Here is an 18,399-nt window from a genome sequence, read left to right as displayed (position 1 = left end):
CTTCTCATCAATCCTGATTCTGCCAAGCTAGGCAGCAAGTGGTCATTTAAAATGTCCACATACTGCTCAGCATTCATCTTCCCCTCAACCTCAGCAAGCATTCCCACACCATTCCATCCCATACAGCCCCATACCATTAAGAACCTCCTCCAAACTTGACAGTCCCATTAACCTCTCTGTCTGTTAGGCCATCTCCCTTCTTTTTCCATACATACACCTTCCCATCTGACCCAATCCTATTGATTTTGGTCTCATCTGACCATATAACATGCTTCCAGTCCTCTACAGTCCAGTGTTGATGAGCTAAGGCAAAGGCTAGTCTTCTCTGCCTATGTTTGATGGAGAGAAGAGGCTTTTTCTTCTTTGTTACTGCCTTGAGATGAGCTGCCTTGAGAAACATTCCTCACAGTTTGTGAAGAGACAGGGGTAGTGATTGGTGGAATTTGATATAATGGGTGGCTTGGACAGCATTATCAGCCTTTCCTGTAGTGATATGTTGGATAATAAGCCCTTTTGTCAGTAGAGGTAAGCTTGGATGGACGTCCTCCACAAGAGTTTTCCTTGTCTGGGTGGCTTTCTTTGATGAACTTGGCCACAGTGGACTTGCATATTCCAGTTCTAGAGGAAATTTGGCGAGCAGAGAGGCCAGCATAAAGACAGAGAGAGGATATTATCTCTTTGAGCAGAGGAGATGGCTTTCATTGTGATTATGACTATGATACATGAGATATTCTGGTTTATATAGTTAGATATAGTCATAAAATAACATAATGACACCCTTTATAATTTATATAATAGTGGCATGATTTTTATGGTGTCATAAATAATGATTTATATAGTTTAATATAACTCAAAAAACTGTCCCACATGAGGTCATCATTTATAAAGCCTTATATCTCCACCCATATTCTCCGCCGATTCCCACGGTGTAGGGCTCAAATAAAAGCCCTGAAGCCATACTACAATGTGGTATAAGTATGGTCCTTGAGGAATTGGTTCATTCTACACAATATCATAGATAGTGAAAAATGTCAAAACATGCGGACAGTTTTTTGAGCCACTGTACCTCTTGATTTCTTGCGCCCCGCCCGCTTCAATGAATGGCCAAGATCTCTAGCGAAATGATTTCAGCCATTGCGCCACCAGGAGTAGCATATGAGAGTTTGGACCATCTCTGGTATTCAGTTGAATACGATCCGTGGTGGGCTGAATATCCAATGGGACCCGTGAGCCTCGCTGGTATTGGTGATGCCGCCGGCCCCTGCCAAGACGTGGGAACAGCTACATCAGGACCAGTTGTACGGTCGCAAGGCAGAGGGACAGGCGGTGGGGCCCATAGAGGTATTGGTCCAGTCAGGGATTGCCACCACACGAGGCGGATTGACACTCGCTGTCAGTCATGGTTAGAATCAGCTCGCGTCCTATCAAAGATTGGAACAACTTACATTTCCATTGGGAAGCATTCACTGACTGCCGAATGGCCTTAGGATCAGGCCATCGCTGACTTGCTGGAGACGACGGATGTTGTCGCAAGGCAGGCTGTGATGCTAATACAAATATGTCAGTAAATAACATCGAGAAAATCGTTATCGACTCACTGGTGGGTTTCTGAGATGTTACGGACCTCATTTCATATCGTGCATAGCATGGTGCACATACATTGCGCCCAGATCTGCCAGGTTGCATTGTAGCCACGTAAAAACAAGGCTGGCCTTTTGTGATCTGGGCACGACAACTCGGGCATTCACAGATTCGGTCTTCGGCGGCAAGGGCATCTTCCATAAATTGACAGACAACGCTGTTCGGGTTCGCCATATGAACTAGAGTGGTCTGAGTGAGTGCGAGTCCGAGTGCGCTGCTAGTGTGAGTGTGTCGCTGCAATGCCTTAAATATGACAAAAAACCAAGTTAATAATTTAGCTATGTATATGCATGAGAAAACAAACCAAAGGAGCAAGACCAATAACAATGTGCAGAGAGTGGCGCTGCAGAGAGATCAGTTGTCATTTATGCGCTTGAATATGCATATTGAAACATACCAAAGATCCGGAACAATGTTCACCGGAAGTTGCGCTGCAGAGAGCTGCAGAGAGATCAGTTACAGTACATTGTATGTACTTATTAGAAACATTGCTAGCACTATTGGTGTTTGGAGTCGCGTTAGATGGAGGTGCGCTATTGGTGTTTGGAGATGCGTTAGACGAAGATGTGTTGGAAACGTTGTTAGCACTATTGGTGTTTGGAGATGCGTTAGACGAAGATGTGTTGGAACCCACTTCCCCCGTCGGTACTGGCACTATTGGTGTTTGGAGACGTGTTAGATGAAGATGTGTTGGAACCCACTTCCCTGTCGGTACTGGTCGACTCCAGAAAATGGTAGCACTATTGGTGTTTGGAGATGCGTTAGAACAAAGATGTGTTGGAACCCACTTCCCCGTCGGTACTGGCACTATTGGTGTTTGGAGACGCGTTAACGCCTTGTTTGTGCCACTGCCAATGCCAGCCATACTGGAAGTGGAAGTTGCGCTGCAGAGAACTGCAGGAGAGATCAGTTGTAGTACACTGTATATACAATTTTACGATACCAATGATGATGTGCAGAGAGTTGCACTGCGGAGCGATGATCAGTAGTGTATGCATTGTATATAGTACTAGAACATACCAATTGAAGAGGTCCCATTCTATATACGACCTTACAACCCCCAGAATGTCGTCCACTGGTGGTTTTGCGGTGAGTTGAGCAGTCACAATGTCCTCGGACTACTGAAAGTGGGCAGAGTGCTTTCATAGTGGTCTGATGCCAAGACATGCTCCTAGGTAGTGCGGCAGCACTGCGGCTCGTGTCTCCGATGCTCTCCGAAGTTTATGGCACAGTACGTTTTAAGGTGGGCAGTGCGACTCATATCTCTGAGTATTAAATACCGCGAATGCATCTCACTGAAGCTACCAGTAGCTACACCATCACTAGTACTACCTTGCACAATGCCTAACCAATGGAAACCTACGCGTACGTCTGCTCTGCTCTTGTTTTGAATTGACACCCCTAATTCGCATCCAATTAGCACCGTTGGACGTAATTGAGCCACACATCCTTCGCCTTTGGAAGGCACGCCAGACCGATAGGCAAATTGTCGCGGAATTGCAAAAACATTTCGATACATCATGCTATGGTCTCGGGTGAGTTGATAATCTTCTTTCAATTACAACTATATTCTGACGACGTGCTTAGGCTTACAAAATTTCTCAAGATTCGTGAAGGCATGGGTCTTCGAAGAACGCGCCAGCAAAATCATAACATTGAGACTATCCATGACGCTATGACTCATTTACGTCCGATGTATCCAAATGCCGGAGCGCGTGAAGTTGTAAGCTTGCTATTTCATGAATGGAACATGAGTGTACCCAGGTGATCTTTTCGTTTATTCATGTATCCTTGTTGTACCTTAATTGATGACTGCTTATATTACAGGAGTATTGTGATATCCTATTTCCGTACATACGAACCAGAGCTCGTTCGCCAGTGGAAGGCCAATCGCCTTCGCAGGAAGCGATTTTGGGCTGCAGGTGTGAATGATTTATTTGCCGTTGACCAACACGACAAGTGGCTAAGGTACGGTCTTGGCCTCCATACTGGCATCGAGCCATTCTCAGGGCGCATTATGTGGATGAGAGTCTGGCACTCGAACCGGAACCCACAGCTGATCCTTAGTTATTATCTTGACACACTCGGGACACTAGGGCGTAAGTCATTTTTTCTGTGTCTTGTTAACATAGCGCTGATTTACCTCTACCTACCAGACATGCCTATGGTGACCCAGAGCAACCCTGGGTCTGAAAACTATGGAATCGCTAACGCTCACACTATGCTACGTCAGTGGCACGATCCTGCCTTGCAGGGTAGCCTACAACACCACTGGATGAGGACGAAGAAAAACGTTATGCCGGAGATAACGTGGTCACAGATGCGGCGTTGTTTCACGCCTGGATTCGAGACACTTCTCAACCATGGTGTCACTTCCGGTTGGTATGATACCAACAACACTCTCCAACATCAGCAAACCCAGGGTCCTCTGTACAACCCTGGACAGTGCTGGACAGAGCCACAGAGCCCACAGAGAGGGTTCTCTCTGTGCAGCTCTGTACAGAGTCGTACAGTGTAATGTATGATACTGTACAGAGCTGCACAGAGCGGTACAGAGTGTTAGCTACACTGAGCAAAACAATACAGAGCATTGGGTAGGCCAGACAGGAATACTGCAGAATGCTCACAGCATCACTACAGAAAGTGCACAGTAATTGAAACCAAACAAATCATGATGTCATTGCGTCATACTACAATCAGGTATCCTACAAAAATGCTAAAAACACGATCAGTCCAGTTGGAGTTTCAAGCCCCAGTCATGGCGCCTGTTTGGATCATTGCGAGTCAGGATTCTGCATAGCCGTCAGAAAATGATACAAATGATAAAAAAAGCTTCACAATACCCTGCAGTACGAGCCCATTTCTTTCTGGCGGCCCGGCATTTCTTTGCATGATAGTGGTCCTTCTGCACATCATGGTAGAGCTGAATGACGCTGTCGTAGATGGGTTGATATAAATCGGCGACGAATTTCATTTGCTTGTAAGTACCGGTCTTGTACTCGTCGATAGCGGCAGCAAGCTAGTTAGAGATGAATGAGCGAAGACGATTATCCGAGCCTGAGATCACATACCGCAGTCGCTGCAAGTGCAACGGCACCTTCGGGGACAGCAACGGCGAACAAGTCTGGAAATGACTTCGCGAGCGCGTTCTCACCCTTGTAAAAATAGGACATACAAAAGCTGCCCAGGGCCTCGTTTGCAAGATTATTGGTCCTGCCCTAATACACACCTGCGTGAGTCAGTAAGTGCGGGGCTATTTCTCATTAACCTGCCTGTGCATCTACTCCATCCCGTAGGAAAGCACCATTCTGCAACAATGTTTTGACGTTGTCACGCACCTCCCGCTCATAGTCGTTCTCGTCGTCAACATCGGGTGGAAGAATTTCGTAATGTGCCAGAACAATCGGACGCGCAGCCTTTTTCATTTCGGAACGCATAGTAGCGCGATCGTCCCATAGCTAAAATAATTGTTAGCGTGATCCGACAGAGTAAGAACACAAATACCAGGACTGCCATATCAGATTTATATTCATCCCAGTATCCGTCAGTCAACACCAACACCCTGGGATCCAAAGTCTTCGAGTGTTTCTAAGAGATATTCAATACCCTTGGTTTTGAGAAAATCACTGCGCTTTGACGCTGTGCTAGTGAGCAAGCCTAGGCGTGATTTCTTCTTTGCGGCCTCTAGTAAATCCTTCCAAGAAGGAGGATAGAAGCGAATGTTCTGCGCAGTTGCTTTGATCATCCGCGTTCTCTTGCGTGGTACTACAACCTCCTCTTCAGAAGAAGATTGAGCTGAATCTTGAGTAGTAGCGCGACGACGCAAAGTCTCGAGCTCATCCAGGTCAGGCATGCGAGGGCGACAGTTCTTTGCGCGATGGTCTTGGAGGACATCTCGGGCATTGTGTGAGCTGTCGGCGACTCGTGAGCGTGCACGAGTGAATTCATCTGCATAAGGCAAGTGGGCAAGTTCAGTAGCATGATGGACACATGCATGGGATATCTTACCATCGTTGCTATCTTTCGAGGTGTCATGATCCTGGTGGGGGTCGTCAACAAAACTGTCACCATCATCCTGGTCTACACCCAGATTATCAACATCAACATCCTGGTCCGCCTCCCCACTATCACCATCATTGCCATGGTCCACCTGCACGTCATTAGTTCTAGCATCCGAGTTGTCCAGATCAGAATTGTTAGCATCCACATCGTGATCTCGTCCCGAGTCGTAGCCCTCATCGCCATGTAGAGGAGCCTCGGCATCTGAAATATTCATCCGTGATGGACGAGTGTAATCGGATTCCAGGTCAGTGGGCGGATTGCTGTCACTGGTGACGGTGTGTCGAGGGATGTGTTTGGACACCGGTGGTTTACGACTAGCATTACAGTGAGGACGTGGATCGTTGCGTTTCTGTGAATGAGCACCAGCGGGGGTGTGTTCAAGAGGGACAGGTTTGGATGCTGGTAGGGCACGGCTAGTATCTGACTTGGAATGATGACGCAGATTGTCGTGTTTCCGCGAATGGGCGCCAGTGAGGGTGCGTTTGGGCGTGTTAGGCTGGGAGGATCCTGATGGTGTACTGTTGAACCTAGAGAGAGCACGGATGAAATGGCGTTCGGAGGTCGCAGGTGGAGGTGGGACAAAGCCAAACCTTGAGTCGGGACTACGAGGATGCGAAGTGGGCTTGTCCTCAGCAACACGCTGTGGTAAGTTGGAGCTTGAAAGATGTCGTTCAGTCTTCTCATTGCTTGATGTCTTAGTCGCCTTGATTGGTCTTGCCCTTGGTTTGCGTATAGGTGCCTCCGGCGCCATGACATTTACTGGTTGGCTGTCTATCATCTCCTGAGCGGGGTTTTTCTTCACTGGACGTTGTCTATTCATCTGTGAGGACTCGAGCTTTTGAAGTTGGGTGAGGCGTCCACCTTGACCCATGTTACTTCGCTTAGAGCGACGGAGGTCATCTGCAGTGCTACATATCAGTTTTGTTATATAGAAATCAGTGTACTCACCAAGATCAGGTACTATGGTCTTGCGTTTGCCTGCCATCAAACGTTGAACATGAACCCGAAGACAAGAAGTATAACATTCCATGTACTAGTAAGTACTACTTATTTGAAACTCCGCGCTGGTAGTGCGGAAAATGGCGCTGGGGTACTAGGTACAACAAGAAAATAGAACAAAATGGTCATGATGAAAGTGTAGTGAGCAGTGAAAGATATACGTCTACAGGGAGCCAAGTTCCATCCCCCTCACCAAGACCTAGACATTTGAATCATCACTACTCAGTCCAGAGGAAGACTCGGTTCCAGGTGTTGCTAGTTCCGAGGAGGAAACAGTCTCGTCGCTTGTGTCGGAGACGTATGCAGAGCTGATTGAAGATTTGGCGTTCTCTTGGTTGTCCGCCTGGACATGTCCAGAGGATAATGCCCTCCTGATCGAGGGCCTGGTATTCTCATCTGTGGTAGGATTGTCCACACGACGACGTTTCGTACCAGAGAATTGGCGACGGTACCAATCGCAGTAGCGGGCGTGGGCAGTTTCATAAACGGCAACTGACATGGAGGAACTGTCAAGCTCCCAATTGAATGTAAGTGCGCTGGGAGTGAGGAGATGCCTATGATTTACGCTGGGTTCGATTAAGTCAAGGGTGCTGCTCATCGTGGCTTTCACGAGATCCAAGCCATGGTTCAATGCGTCAGTCACATTGTCCATGTCAATATTCGGAAAAAGTGTCTGCAAAGATACTACTTGTCAGCATAAATATTCTTATCATTGCAACATTAGACTCACGCCGTGCGCCGTGGGAGGAGCAGCCAAGTCAATCCGCTGATCCCCAGACTTCACCCACACAAAATAATCGACAGACTCAATATCAATCCACTCATGCCCCATTGCTATTACTGGCCCAAATAACTTGTCGGAAGTGCGTTCAGGTGCGAACTCACTGTAAGTCCGCACCGATCCCTCTTCACGTGTCTGATTCCAAGTAACGGAGTTTGCTGCGGGGGAGGCATATTTCTTCCTTTCTTTGACCAAGATCATAAGAATGAGGAGGAGCTCTTCGTGCGATAGAAGAGTATCCTCCATTTTCGTCATGATGGCAACCCGAGACTGAGTGAATCCAGATTCGGCCATCCAGAGAAGTTGCGTCTCAGCGGCTGTCGTGGTTGTGGGTTTCATGGTCACCTGCATGTCGGGTATAGTGAAGAGGTGTTCGGAGTACATCCGACTATTGGTTAAGACGGAGGTCTTCAAGAGGGTTCGGTTGTACTGAATGCTGTGAAGAGCATGTGAGATCGTGAACGACATCTCAGATGTTGTTTTCTTCATGGACAGGGAGCGGAGAGTATATGATGAGAATCATCCTGTGAGGAAAATATGACATCCTACAACAACATCGACATAAGAAAAATGTTTGACTGAATTTATATATGACGTACTTTGTGTGATAGTTAGAAAATGTGAGAGCGTCCATGTGCTCCAAAACACGGGCATGATTTTCGGCAGAGACATTGATAAAGCATACAGGTTCCACCCATACCTGCCGAAGAGCATCTACGAGTTGCTCGTGGCACCCATCTAGTAGCGAACTATGAGAAACAATAATATTTAGTTGACCAGCACCCTTACCTGGGTTTGCAGCGATAACATGTGTGATACCCAAAACCTGATCATGCACGACTGCAGTGTCGGCTTCGGACTTGGCGGTTGCTACAGTTTCAGTCTCTGGCACCACTGCTGGGGTGTTTGATGATTTACCTATAAATATGTAAAGTAAGCAATCTATGCTGAGATTAAGCGATCCGTCAGCATACAAGTCACATCTGCAGAACGCGGGGTCTCTGTCTTAGGGCCACGTCGTTTTGATCTGTTGGAGATCCATGAAGATGTCGTGGATAACACTGGCATCCCTGGAGTTGTTGGTTCGTTTTTCGTATCGGATCCGGGTTTTTTGCCTCTGGAGTTACGAGCTGTATAGTAGTATGCATCTCCTCCAAAGTCTCCAAAGACCGCAGCCATTAAAAGACTTCAAGGAACAAAGAAACTGTAACTGACGTGTCAGCCTACATGGTTTGGGTGCTATGCCGCAGCGACTCTCACGATGGGCTAAAAACAAGGGCCAATGAAAAAAACCACCATTCTAGTGAATACCCCTATCTGTCTAATGCTAAGAGCTTATCTACTAGTCACATGAAGCGCAAAGAAAAGCTCCTTATTCCAGAATTTATTCAGGTAAAACTCTGTGGCATGGTTAATGCTGCTTTGCATCGTCAGTCGCGGATCGGCTTTTGGACCAAAACGCGGGATGAGATGGACGGGTGCCACAATCTGAGTTATTGGGATGACATCGCCAATCCGGTCATTATTCGCTCGTCGAGCACGCCTGAGAATATACATACCCGTAGAATCGTCGAGAGTCACAACATCCAAACATTCAACATATGCAAGATATGATTTGGAATATGAGAGTGTCGTGATGGGACGAAAAATCAAGCGAAGGTGAGCAACAAAGTGTCCTGCGTTTGTCAACATCAGTAGCATGACGGTATAGACATAAAAACATACCATCCAGTCCACTTTTTGGCCACTTGTGCGTGTTGCCTGAACTAACGATGACAGAGTCATATCGGCCGTATGGCCAGGCACTGGAGGGTGGTTGAGCATGTAGCGTTTGCGCGGGCTCAAGCTGTGCAGGGTCGTGAAAAGATTTTGATTGTGTCCGTATCTTGCACCATACTTGAATGCGTTCAAAGGGGAGGGGGCAGCCAGGGTGGGCATGGCGCCTCCCACCAACAGCGAAGTGATCAACATGCGCATCAACCTGGTCAAGATAATCGGAGACTGCGGGACGGAGGTCAGGAAGAGAGAAGTTTTCAGCAGCCTTATCCACTGTCATTTTCGTGTGCGTGGGGTCATAGCTGAGATGGTAAGCGTTAATTGAGGTGGAGAATGTTCGATAGGGACGGGGAGCTTGAGGATGAACACCATTAATGAGGTCGCGCGCGCAAGCAAAGTAGTCCTTGACAAAATGCTGGACAAGACCACCCTCGTTGTCTTCGTCCCTTTCGTGGTCCTCCTGTGCACGCATCTGGAGTGCGAGGTCAAAACGCTCCACCTTATCACGACGATCGAGGGTGGCGACACACTTGCGCGTCGTAGTCGTGATTGTTCCCTGCCCTCGCTGGCTCCTTCACAACCTTGATGTGCGCATGTTCAGTGGGGTCTGCAGACCACTGCATGACAGCGCCGTGTGAACAAATACTGGGCACTACCCCCTGCAGCAGCTCGAGCTTTGGAATCGCCCATGGCTTATCCCCACCCCCTTTCCCCCGCCGAGCACCAGCGTCAACGATAGACTGTTTGAACCGATGAAAGACTTTAAGACAGCGGTCTAAATCTACCACTTGCTTGTCGGTGAAATGCGGGGCTTGAGCGAGGTATCTAAACTCCATGAGGGCCCGAATAGCAGATATGAAGTCGGCAGGGGCAGCACCAGCAATCACGCCAACGATATACCGTTGAACGTTGCGATGGTCTCGCCCGGTGGCTTGCTTCAAAGCGGAGATTCCCTCCTTGAATGCACGGTAACCAGTGCACACCTGGAGGAGCGCAAAACGAAAATCAATTTCCTGCGAGCCAACCACTGTTGTGCACCAGAGACGATCATGGTCCCAGAACATTTTATGGAGATGGTGAAGTAGTTCTGGAGTGAGGAAGGAGGAAGGATTTGCGGTAAGCCAATTCCTCCAGAATGGCAAGTCAACACCGTTTAGATTGTAGCGTTTGCATGCCTCGAAGAACGGGATGAGATCGGAAGGTGAGATAGATGTTATAATCGCTGCAATGTTGGCAAGGGTTGATGATCCATCACGAGGAGGGTGTCGGATTGGGTCTCCAAAGTCTTCACGGGTAGCCATAGTGACAGGCGATGAGTTCATAGTGGCGCATGCAATTACAAGTTCCTCCGGAGTATCTGCGACATAAGCAACGAGGGGGGTGAAGCAATACCTGCTAAAACCCCGTGGATCACTCATCATAACGCCAAGACGGGCAGCCTGCTTCAATGGCTCAACAACGAGGTCGATACATTGGTGAAGTAAACGGTCTGCGAGAACCCCATGCATGCGCTTGTTCCTGTGCAAGAACTTTGCAACAGGAAGCAAAGCAAGTGGGATATATGCATGTAAGGGGCCTTTGGCACGCACTCCAGGATCAATATTGGCGAGACTAACAAGAAGTGGATGCGCGTAACGGTTGCCAGCGATGTTGCTGACCTTGGTCTTGTCCGAGGAGAGGACTACACCAAGGAGGGATGCACCTTCAGGTAGGTCTTTCTGTGGTCTTGTTAGTTATACAGAACGAGGAATCAAGACACGAGACCTTACCTGAAGGTTCCAAGCATGATCGCCTGTCATGAAACCATGATAAACTCGAACCGCACGTTCGGCAGACTCGTAAACCTTGCATGGGATGAAATCAAAGCTGGCGGCCAACAGTGGGTGACTGAGAAGTGACTGCAAGCACTCGATTGCGTCCCGATAAAATATTTGAAGGGTTTTTGTCATTGGAAACTCGGTAGTGATTTTTTGATACTTCCATTGAGGGGGAGCTGGGAGCAATTCAACACGTCCTCGGAGTTCTCGCGAAGAGCGAAATGACAACGGGAGTGTTTTGGTCTGAACATAAGTTTAGACGAAGAAATTTAGAGGATAGATGAACTCACAAATTCAAGATTGAGGTACTCGTCGATTTCGGCCATGCTAAGATCGGACCGAAGAATATACGATGCCATCTCCCAGTCCGGTTTGCTAGCGAAAGGAAAGTATTGGTTTTGCTCCCTCTCTGCAGCATATTCATCCTCGTTGAATTGGTCCATGAAAGTCTTCCCAACACCCCACGTCTTGCCTGCACCATCATAAAACTCCACTTCTTCACCGTAATCTGCCTGTGAGCCTGAAGACCCATACTCCGCTCCAGTGTCTGCATCAACTCCATGGTCCATATACTCCGGGTCAAAGGTCGGGTCCGTGTCGTTGTGGAGAGGAAATTGAGGACTTGGAGCTTGTGCTGGTCTTAAGATGCGAACTAGGTTACCATCCCACTTGTAACAGTGAGAAGAAGGCTGATTCAGGTGTTGCAGAAAGCGTCCCTCATTCTTAAAACGCTTGCTGCAGGAGGGGCAGCGCATATCGAAGGTGCGAAGTAAGTCATTGAACTCATTTGGATTCAATATTGTCCCGGCAATTTCCGGGACGACGCAAACTGTAACTACAATGTCGAAGTGTCGTTCAAGCTATGCCTCACCATCTCAATCATCTCAATCCCCGTATTCGCTATGTCGAGGCCAACAAATCTCAGATTCTGTAACTCCTTCCGACATCTCAGATGATACATCTGACTCCTCGGAAGTGTATAATATGGTGAGTTATGGGCTGGATTCTAACACTTGCCTTGAATCAGTTTTATCTACAGTACATACGCCGCTACCCAAATGAACCATTTGACGCTTACATGGACTCAATGCCGGAGACTTCAGAGGAAGCATCTTACCTGCTCGAGATGGCACGAGCTGATCTCGAAGTTCGACGTCTCGAGAAGGACCTTGCTGAGCGGCTTCTTCATCAATTTCGCATGCGCAAACACCACCTACGACTTCGAGCGAAGAGGGCAAAGAGAAATTTTGGAGATGCGGAAGCTAATGTAGGGCGCACACGCGCTCTCGTGGTGAGGTGCGGGTTTGTCTGCTCAGAGCGGTCACTTTGGTCTCCTCGTCCAAAATCCACCATCAAGTCATGTAAGCGAATTCGTTCTTAAAATCGGTATGCAGTCGCTGATGAGTACAGCTGATTAGAATATCTGTCTGTTGGATGTTGCATTGTGACCATAGCCTTGTACTGTGTACATGATTGTCAATACATATACGCATTGCACATTTTATATTTTAGCTATCTGTTGAAGTACTTTATTAAATGAATATAAGTTGTCACGCTGTGAAATGCATTCTCCGAGATCTCGTGTTTTGATGAAGACCAGCAAGATATTGATATTAATCTATAATTTACATCACATTTTATCGCCTGACCCTGTGCACTGTGCGAGACTGTGCCGCACTGTCACTCTGTGCGCTCTGTGCGCTGTACCACTGTGGGGCTGTGCTAGTTGTGTCGCTGTGGGAATCTTGTATCCAAAACCGGTAGTTTGCTGATGAATTGTCCGTCCGTTTTTTTGAGTTGTCTGTCCTTACATTGATACTAACTGGCGGTTTAAATTTAGGATGCTTTTTCACTGGGTTTTTATACCCTGGTTACAGCGGGAGTTAGACGCTTACCAGGACCGAGTGAATAACACTTGAAAACGGCGGGACTGAAACAAGATCCTTCCCCATGGTGCACCAGACATCATCTACCAATCGCCCAAGAACTTTGGTGTCTTAGACTTTAAAGTAAGTAATACCGTCCATGCTTGTTCTGCATGTTCTTACCTTTTGTTTGTTTGTCAGATCCAAGTCGAATGGGAAGCCTTAGACCACGTCCGTGATCTCTACATCGATCCCTCCCATATTGTCTTCGACCTCGTTCCAAAGCCATTCAGCGAGTTCATGGAACATTGCTATACAGAACTTGGACACCCATTAGTTACACGGCAGACCACTTGGGATGTCTACCTGCGCTTACTCACCATAGTGGAGGCCAATGACGAGATGATACCACGCCACATTGAGTTGTTAGATGAGGCAGAGGAAGAATTAACCACTTTGCCGCTTATAGAGAACCTTCAAGAGTTGCCCTATCGCGAAGATGGCAACGGTGCCTACTACATGGGTGGGGTGGGTGGCGGTCTTGGTCTTGGTATGCCCGTTTTTTGACACAAATACAAGGGAACTAATATCTATTGTAGTTGACCAGCATTTGCATGAGCTGGAGAGTCTTGCCCGTGATGATGAGCCTGACATCACACTTGGCATTGACAAAAGTGTTGTGGGACTGGACCATGCAGGTTTGGTTGTGTGGGATTTCTCAGATGACGATAACTCGGACGTGCCGGACGAATGGTAACTTGCATTGGTTGATTTCTGTAAGGCTTGGTTGTAACAGTATACTACGAACGGCAATCTTGATTTCCACTTGGTTGATGGCACATAATATTATTGCATTGTTTGTTTCTTATTAGCGATAGCGGTATCCGCGGTCCCGCAGAAGCCATGGCCGTATATGGTAATTTTTGCTTAAAATTTGAGCACGAGTGTCCGGCTTTCCATACAAAACAACGTTTATCTCGTTTCTCGAGGGCTACGGCGAATTCTAATACAACCCCTGCGTGGCGCATGCCTTTGACATACCGTGGATTATTTGTGCAGATTATTATAGCCCAAGTGGATTAATTGTGACGCAGCGATCATCGCTAGTTCTTAGGATACTAGTTGGTATGCCCTTGAGAGGGCACACTGATTCAGTTGACTCGGTCTCGTTTTCGCCGGACGGTACTACTGGCATCGTCACTGGTTCTTCGTTCAAGGGAGATGCAACGGTAGCGCTGTCCAATAGTCGCGTGTGTCCACCAATATCTGTTTCGTTTATTTCATCTCATTTCTGTCGAGTTCTTAACTTCCCTCATCTACCTATTATTTCTACAGTCGCTTGATGTCGCCATCGGCCGTGTACTTTGCTACCCGTTCTCTATCCCTGTTTCCCCCGCTTCCGCGTTTGCCTGATACTCGCTGTTCCTTGGGCCTTGCATACCGTCATTAGTCGTAGGGTTACATTATTGTTGTTTGAACCACCAAAATTCAGACTTTGATGCTGCCATTTTGTTTAGATGCACTAGTATTCTCTGCCGTTGTCCTTGAACTTCAACACGCTAAATAGTGAACGTCACAATGAACTTTGTGTTATCATCTCCCTTAATCTCTGCGCTTTCATAGCAAGTTCATCCAAGTACTATCCAAGGGATTTTCCTATCCTCACAACCGATTTCTGTGATCGGATATCCCAGACATCAAGGCAGTCCCCGGTATCTAACTTCACTGCGAGCTTCTTCAAATCAGTAGAGAATCGAACCGCACGCACCCAACCACCATCCCCGGACGGACCACTGGAGCCACCAGTTTCAAGCTGCCACACCAGCAGCGACAACCTATCGACCATCACTTGATACCGCTGGATATGAGCGGAGTAGCAGCCGTAGCTTGGTCAGCCACTTAGCGTCTTGCGGGCTTTGTCGTAGCGTAGTGCTCTCCACCACTTCTTGCCTCGCTCGCTACGCGCAGGCATTGTCGCGGATGCACCGCTCCACCGCCACTGTCAACACCTTCTCCTCAAAAACACCCCGCCCTTCCTTAATCTCCTTGCCCGCTTTCAGAGCCCATTGCCGAGTGGCCTTGTCCCGAGATCCGCTGATCATTCGTTGGCCGTATGGAAAGTAGGAATTCGCTCTCCATGTTATTGATGTGTCAGAATCGATTTCGTAGCGGCTGCTTTCGTCGACGTGGAAGCCACCGCTGTCTCCGTGAGCGAAACCGTAAAATAGGCAAGGTATTCTGTGGATGCGTTGAATGGAGGTCTGTGTCAAACTGCTATCTGACTGACGGTGGCAGCGATTCGAAGATGGGTTGTCTGGTGAGGCCAAACATCAATTCATCCGTGCTGGAGATACAGATGAGAATTTGATGTTACCAGAGGTTCCGGTTACCAGCGACAAACTTAGGGACCGATGAACTTGATGAGCGATAAATTCCTGAATGTGGGTGAAGCTATTGGCCTTATGTGAGAGCACGTAACGGCGGACCAGGCATGCCGATCCCATCAGAGATGCGACTGCGCGTGCACTGTGGATGATGATCGTGTTGAACTGTATACATCGGTACTTCCTCATAGCGGACGCTGAACAGAAGGACATCGGTCGTTGCGTGCATCTGTGGTCGTTCAAGTTCCCTTGCAGCGAGTACATTCAAAGTGGGCTAAAATCTGAGAAAACAGGGCGGGACGAAACATGTAATTCATTGTGTTCACTGTACATGTAACATGTAATCGCGATATCCACGACGAAAGCGGTGAGAACGAGAGCACCATGAAAAACGATGCGTGTAAGGATGATATGAGCTGTGAGGCATGAACAAACAGCTGGAGGGAAAAGGCACCGGGTAAGAGTTAAGCGAAAGGAGAATGGAATTGAGGTAATGCGAAGAGTAGGAGAGGTTCCGAACGATAGGTGATATTGGACGCCGGTGCACCAGGTTAACACAACGGGCATCCTCGTCAAGTAGCTCTTCGATCGTGGATTTCTGGAGACTCGACGGGAAGAGTCTAAGGACTACAATTGAGTCCCATAACTCTGCATTGAACTCGTGATAAATGTGTGACGATGTGAATCTTTGTATATGGGACTAGGAGAAACAGACTGTGACTCACGAAGTGGTCGGAGGGTGTTATGATGAACCTCTGAAAAACTGTCCATGAGTGATTGTCAAGGTTGCGGAAGGAAATTATGGAAGCATGCGGGAAACCCCCAAAGTGGGTGTATTGTGCATCATTTGTATCCTTGCAGTGGGAGACGATTTAGCAGATGGCTGTAAATGGTATGAAAAAAGGGCCTACCGAATGATCGCAGTTCCAGACCCCTTCCATAGCTCTGTATCCTGGAGAAGTACTAAAGACGAAGAGAAGAGCAGAGCACCTCATTGTATCGCCGGAAGAGATCTTAGCCAACACTCCACCTAGCCTCAGTACTTTATAGGTGCGTCAGAGATGACCTGCATAGATCCTAGATTGAGGAAAGCACATCGGTAACTGTATCAGCTTGGCTCATTTTTTGAGTGACTCAAAAGTTTGCTTCTCAGACGCAGCTCAGACGATAGGATAATGCGCCGACGAAGGCATGCACTTCTTTCGAATACCAACAAGCGTGGACAAAGCGTTGGCTGATTCTGGTAAGACGCAACGGCAGCGCACATTAACTTAGGGATCTCACTTGGAATGATACACAGCGACATACCTGAGGACTCTATTTTTTCTTCGAACATAAGGTGGAATGAACAGGGAGCCGACCTGTCACATTTGTCTGGATGTCTTGACAGACTGACACATTGAGATGACGAGTGCGTCAACGAGTGCCTTCAGGCAGATGTCAGAACGAACGCACGATGTTACAAATGATACAAGACATCAAAACAAACCAACAGAAACAATGGCGCTCGCAGAACTGGTCCCGAAGAGATACGAAAGATGGAATAGATTTTCACAGATTGGGAAAAGCTTTGGGGATTGATGACGACGCGGAAAGGTTGGCAGGACCCGAATCGTTCAAGGTAGGCCTGATCTGCATCAGGACTTCAATAGCATAATCCGCGAATGAAAAAGACCCACCTCGCTAACATGCAAATGAAGCCAGATGTCATACTGCATTTTGCTGGCCATCCCTCGCTAATGCCGATCTGTCTGGTCTGGCGCCAGCTCGTTCTGAGCCTAAATTGGTACCACACCATGACTGGGATGATCAGAGTTTGAGTTAATGGACATGCACAGTGATGTACCCACCTACAACCTAGCTATTTCATGGCCTATGACAAAGGAATGTGAAGTCCCATGCACTGAACAGTAGATAGACATGACACAACTGAAGGGAGTTAAAGAAACAGGAAGTACTTAAATCGCGAGTGAGCACACATAAATGCACTTGAGCGTTTCCACCTTAACCCAACAGATGGCGGCCGTACAAGAGTAAAGGGGCGTGCTTGAGCTTGGTCTGGGAGAAAACCGGGAGAATGGGCACAGCTTAGACGCATGGTAAACTTTGGACCTTGTCTTCGCCGCCTTCTCGAACATGTTCGAGTTATAAAACACATCTACTGATTCTACCTCCCCACCACTCAGATTCTACAAAATGCCTTCCTGCTCTGCGATGCTTCGTAGTCCCGCGAGATGCACCAACCTCATTTATCATCTTTTGGGCGACAACTTGTCTGTGATCACGCTCGAGCGAGGTGTAGCTAATGGATATAGAGGCAGTGAGATATGCCTAATGCGCTGCTTTAATGAAACAGTCGATGTGATACTTACTTACTCCCAGAACACACATTTCTCGCTTCCAACACACCTCTAACATCATGCCCATCAGCGCTTGCACTATCCAAAATACTCCTCACAACGACGTCCCAGTAATACGTGAGCCAACCGACAAAGTCAGCATGCGTCGGAAACGTGAGTGACGATGGTTGAGGTTGTGTAGGACCAGAATAAGTGGCTGTGGGTTGGGGGTAGGAGCCCTGGAGAGTGCTGGATGCGTGTTTTGGATGGTGCGGAGGTTGTCAAGGATTCAGTCAAGTGATACTAGGCGGATGAGGGAGTGTGTTGCTTATCGCGTGAGGGAAGGAACCAATACGGTTGTGGCGCGCTTGCAATTTGTCATGTTGTATGATATCCTTGCAAGTTCGGTGCTGTTCGCCCTCCATAGCTCGAGAAGTTCAAGAAATTTAGTCGTCCTATATGTGTGGACTCTGTCATATACACCAAGACGTGGCTTGCGCGTATCCGTCATCATCGACATCGTCACCAACCAAGCAAACTGACTCACCTACCTGTGCGTCGGCAGCGTCCTCATCGTAAGACTTGGGATCCGTAGGTCAACATATCACACGCGTGGTAGAGTACACCTGCCTTGAGGACTTCTTCCGGAGGATCAGTGCCTTGATAAGCATTGTTCTTGAAAGACTTTGGGAGAAAAAGGACATGCAGAATAGATTTCGTAGCGATGTCGTGGAT

General features: G+C 47.8%; 7 protein-coding genes across 7 annotated transcripts; 2 read left to right on the top strand and 5 right to left on the bottom strand.

Annotated features, from left to right (window-relative positions):
- Positions 1 to 1,286: 1,286 nt before the first annotated feature.
- DFJ58DRAFT_883325 (uncharacterized protein) lies at positions 1,287 to 2,679 on the bottom strand (the record flags this gene model as incomplete). Its single annotated transcript, XM_041394592.1, has 8 exons — positions 1,287 to 1,390; positions 1,446 to 1,547; positions 1,599 to 1,608; positions 1,660 to 1,875; positions 1,946 to 1,984; positions 2,039 to 2,535; positions 2,585 to 2,609; positions 2,662 to 2,679. 8 exons carry the CDS (start codon positions 2,677 to 2,679, stop codon positions 1,287 to 1,289), a joined length of 1,011 nt encoding a protein of 336 aa, XP_041234843.1.
- A 302-nt stretch (positions 2,680 to 2,981) lies between these two features.
- Positions 2,982 to 4,159, top strand: DFJ58DRAFT_738729 (uncharacterized protein; the record flags this gene model as incomplete). The annotated part of the gene is made up of 5 exons (XM_041387008.1): positions 2,982 to 3,006; positions 3,062 to 3,176; positions 3,229 to 3,405; positions 3,469 to 3,740; positions 3,798 to 4,159. 5 exons carry the CDS (start codon positions 2,982 to 2,984, stop codon positions 4,157 to 4,159), a joined length of 951 nt encoding a protein of 316 aa, XP_041234842.1.
- A 210-nt stretch (positions 4,160 to 4,369) lies between these two features.
- DFJ58DRAFT_738728 (uncharacterized protein) lies at positions 4,370 to 6,688 on the bottom strand (the record flags this gene model as incomplete). Its single annotated transcript, XM_041387007.1, has 7 exons — positions 4,370 to 4,433; positions 4,485 to 4,660; positions 4,713 to 4,859; positions 4,926 to 5,099; positions 5,201 to 5,589; positions 5,650 to 6,603; positions 6,652 to 6,688. 7 exons carry the CDS (start codon positions 6,686 to 6,688, stop codon positions 4,370 to 4,372), a joined length of 1,941 nt encoding a protein of 646 aa, XP_041234841.1.
- A 213-nt stretch (positions 6,689 to 6,901) lies between these two features.
- DFJ58DRAFT_738727 (uncharacterized protein) lies at positions 6,902 to 8,662 on the bottom strand (the record flags this gene model as incomplete). Its single annotated transcript, XM_041387006.1, has 5 exons — positions 6,902 to 7,375; positions 7,433 to 7,919; positions 8,083 to 8,221; positions 8,273 to 8,401; positions 8,458 to 8,662. 5 exons carry the CDS (start codon positions 8,660 to 8,662, stop codon positions 6,902 to 6,904), a joined length of 1,434 nt encoding a protein of 477 aa, XP_041234840.1.
- Positions 8,663 to 8,818: 156 nt separating this feature from the next.
- On the bottom strand, positions 8,819 to 11,831 carry DFJ58DRAFT_738726 (uncharacterized protein; the record flags this gene model as incomplete). Its single annotated transcript, XM_041387005.1, has 6 exons — positions 8,819 to 9,159; positions 9,209 to 9,329; positions 9,381 to 9,731; positions 9,790 to 10,977; positions 11,029 to 11,319; positions 11,367 to 11,831. The coding sequence occupies 6 exons, from the start codon at positions 11,829 to 11,831 to the stop codon at positions 8,819 to 8,821; spliced, it is 2,757 nt and encodes a 918-aa protein (XP_041234839.1).
- A 1,086-nt stretch (positions 11,832 to 12,917) lies between these two features.
- DFJ58DRAFT_849707 (uncharacterized protein) lies at positions 12,918 to 13,698 on the top strand (the record flags this gene model as incomplete). The annotated part of the gene is made up of 4 exons (XM_041393728.1): positions 12,918 to 12,980; positions 13,017 to 13,085; positions 13,143 to 13,491; positions 13,541 to 13,698. 4 exons carry the CDS (start codon positions 12,918 to 12,920, stop codon positions 13,696 to 13,698), a joined length of 639 nt encoding a protein of 212 aa, XP_041234838.1.
- A 1,201-nt stretch (positions 13,699 to 14,899) lies between these two features.
- Positions 14,900 to 15,554, bottom strand: DFJ58DRAFT_883324 (uncharacterized protein; the record flags this gene model as incomplete). The annotated part of the gene is made up of 4 exons (XM_041394591.1): positions 14,900 to 15,179; positions 15,229 to 15,285; positions 15,343 to 15,376; positions 15,428 to 15,554. 4 exons carry the CDS (start codon positions 15,552 to 15,554, stop codon positions 14,900 to 14,902), a joined length of 498 nt encoding a protein of 165 aa, XP_041234837.1.
- Between the last annotated feature and the right edge of the window lie 2,845 nt (positions 15,555 to 18,399).

The sequence above is a fragment of the Suillus subalutaceus genome (assembly GCF_016647625.1).
Source record: "Suillus subalutaceus strain FC151 chromosome Unknown DFJ58scaffold_545, whole genome shotgun sequence".
In the NCBI taxonomy this organism is placed as follows: domain Eukaryota; kingdom Fungi; phylum Basidiomycota; class Agaricomycetes; order Boletales; family Suillaceae; genus Suillus; species Suillus subalutaceus.
The sequence above is the reverse complement of the archived record's forward strand: the minus strand, read 5'-3'. Positions and strand labels throughout refer to the sequence as shown.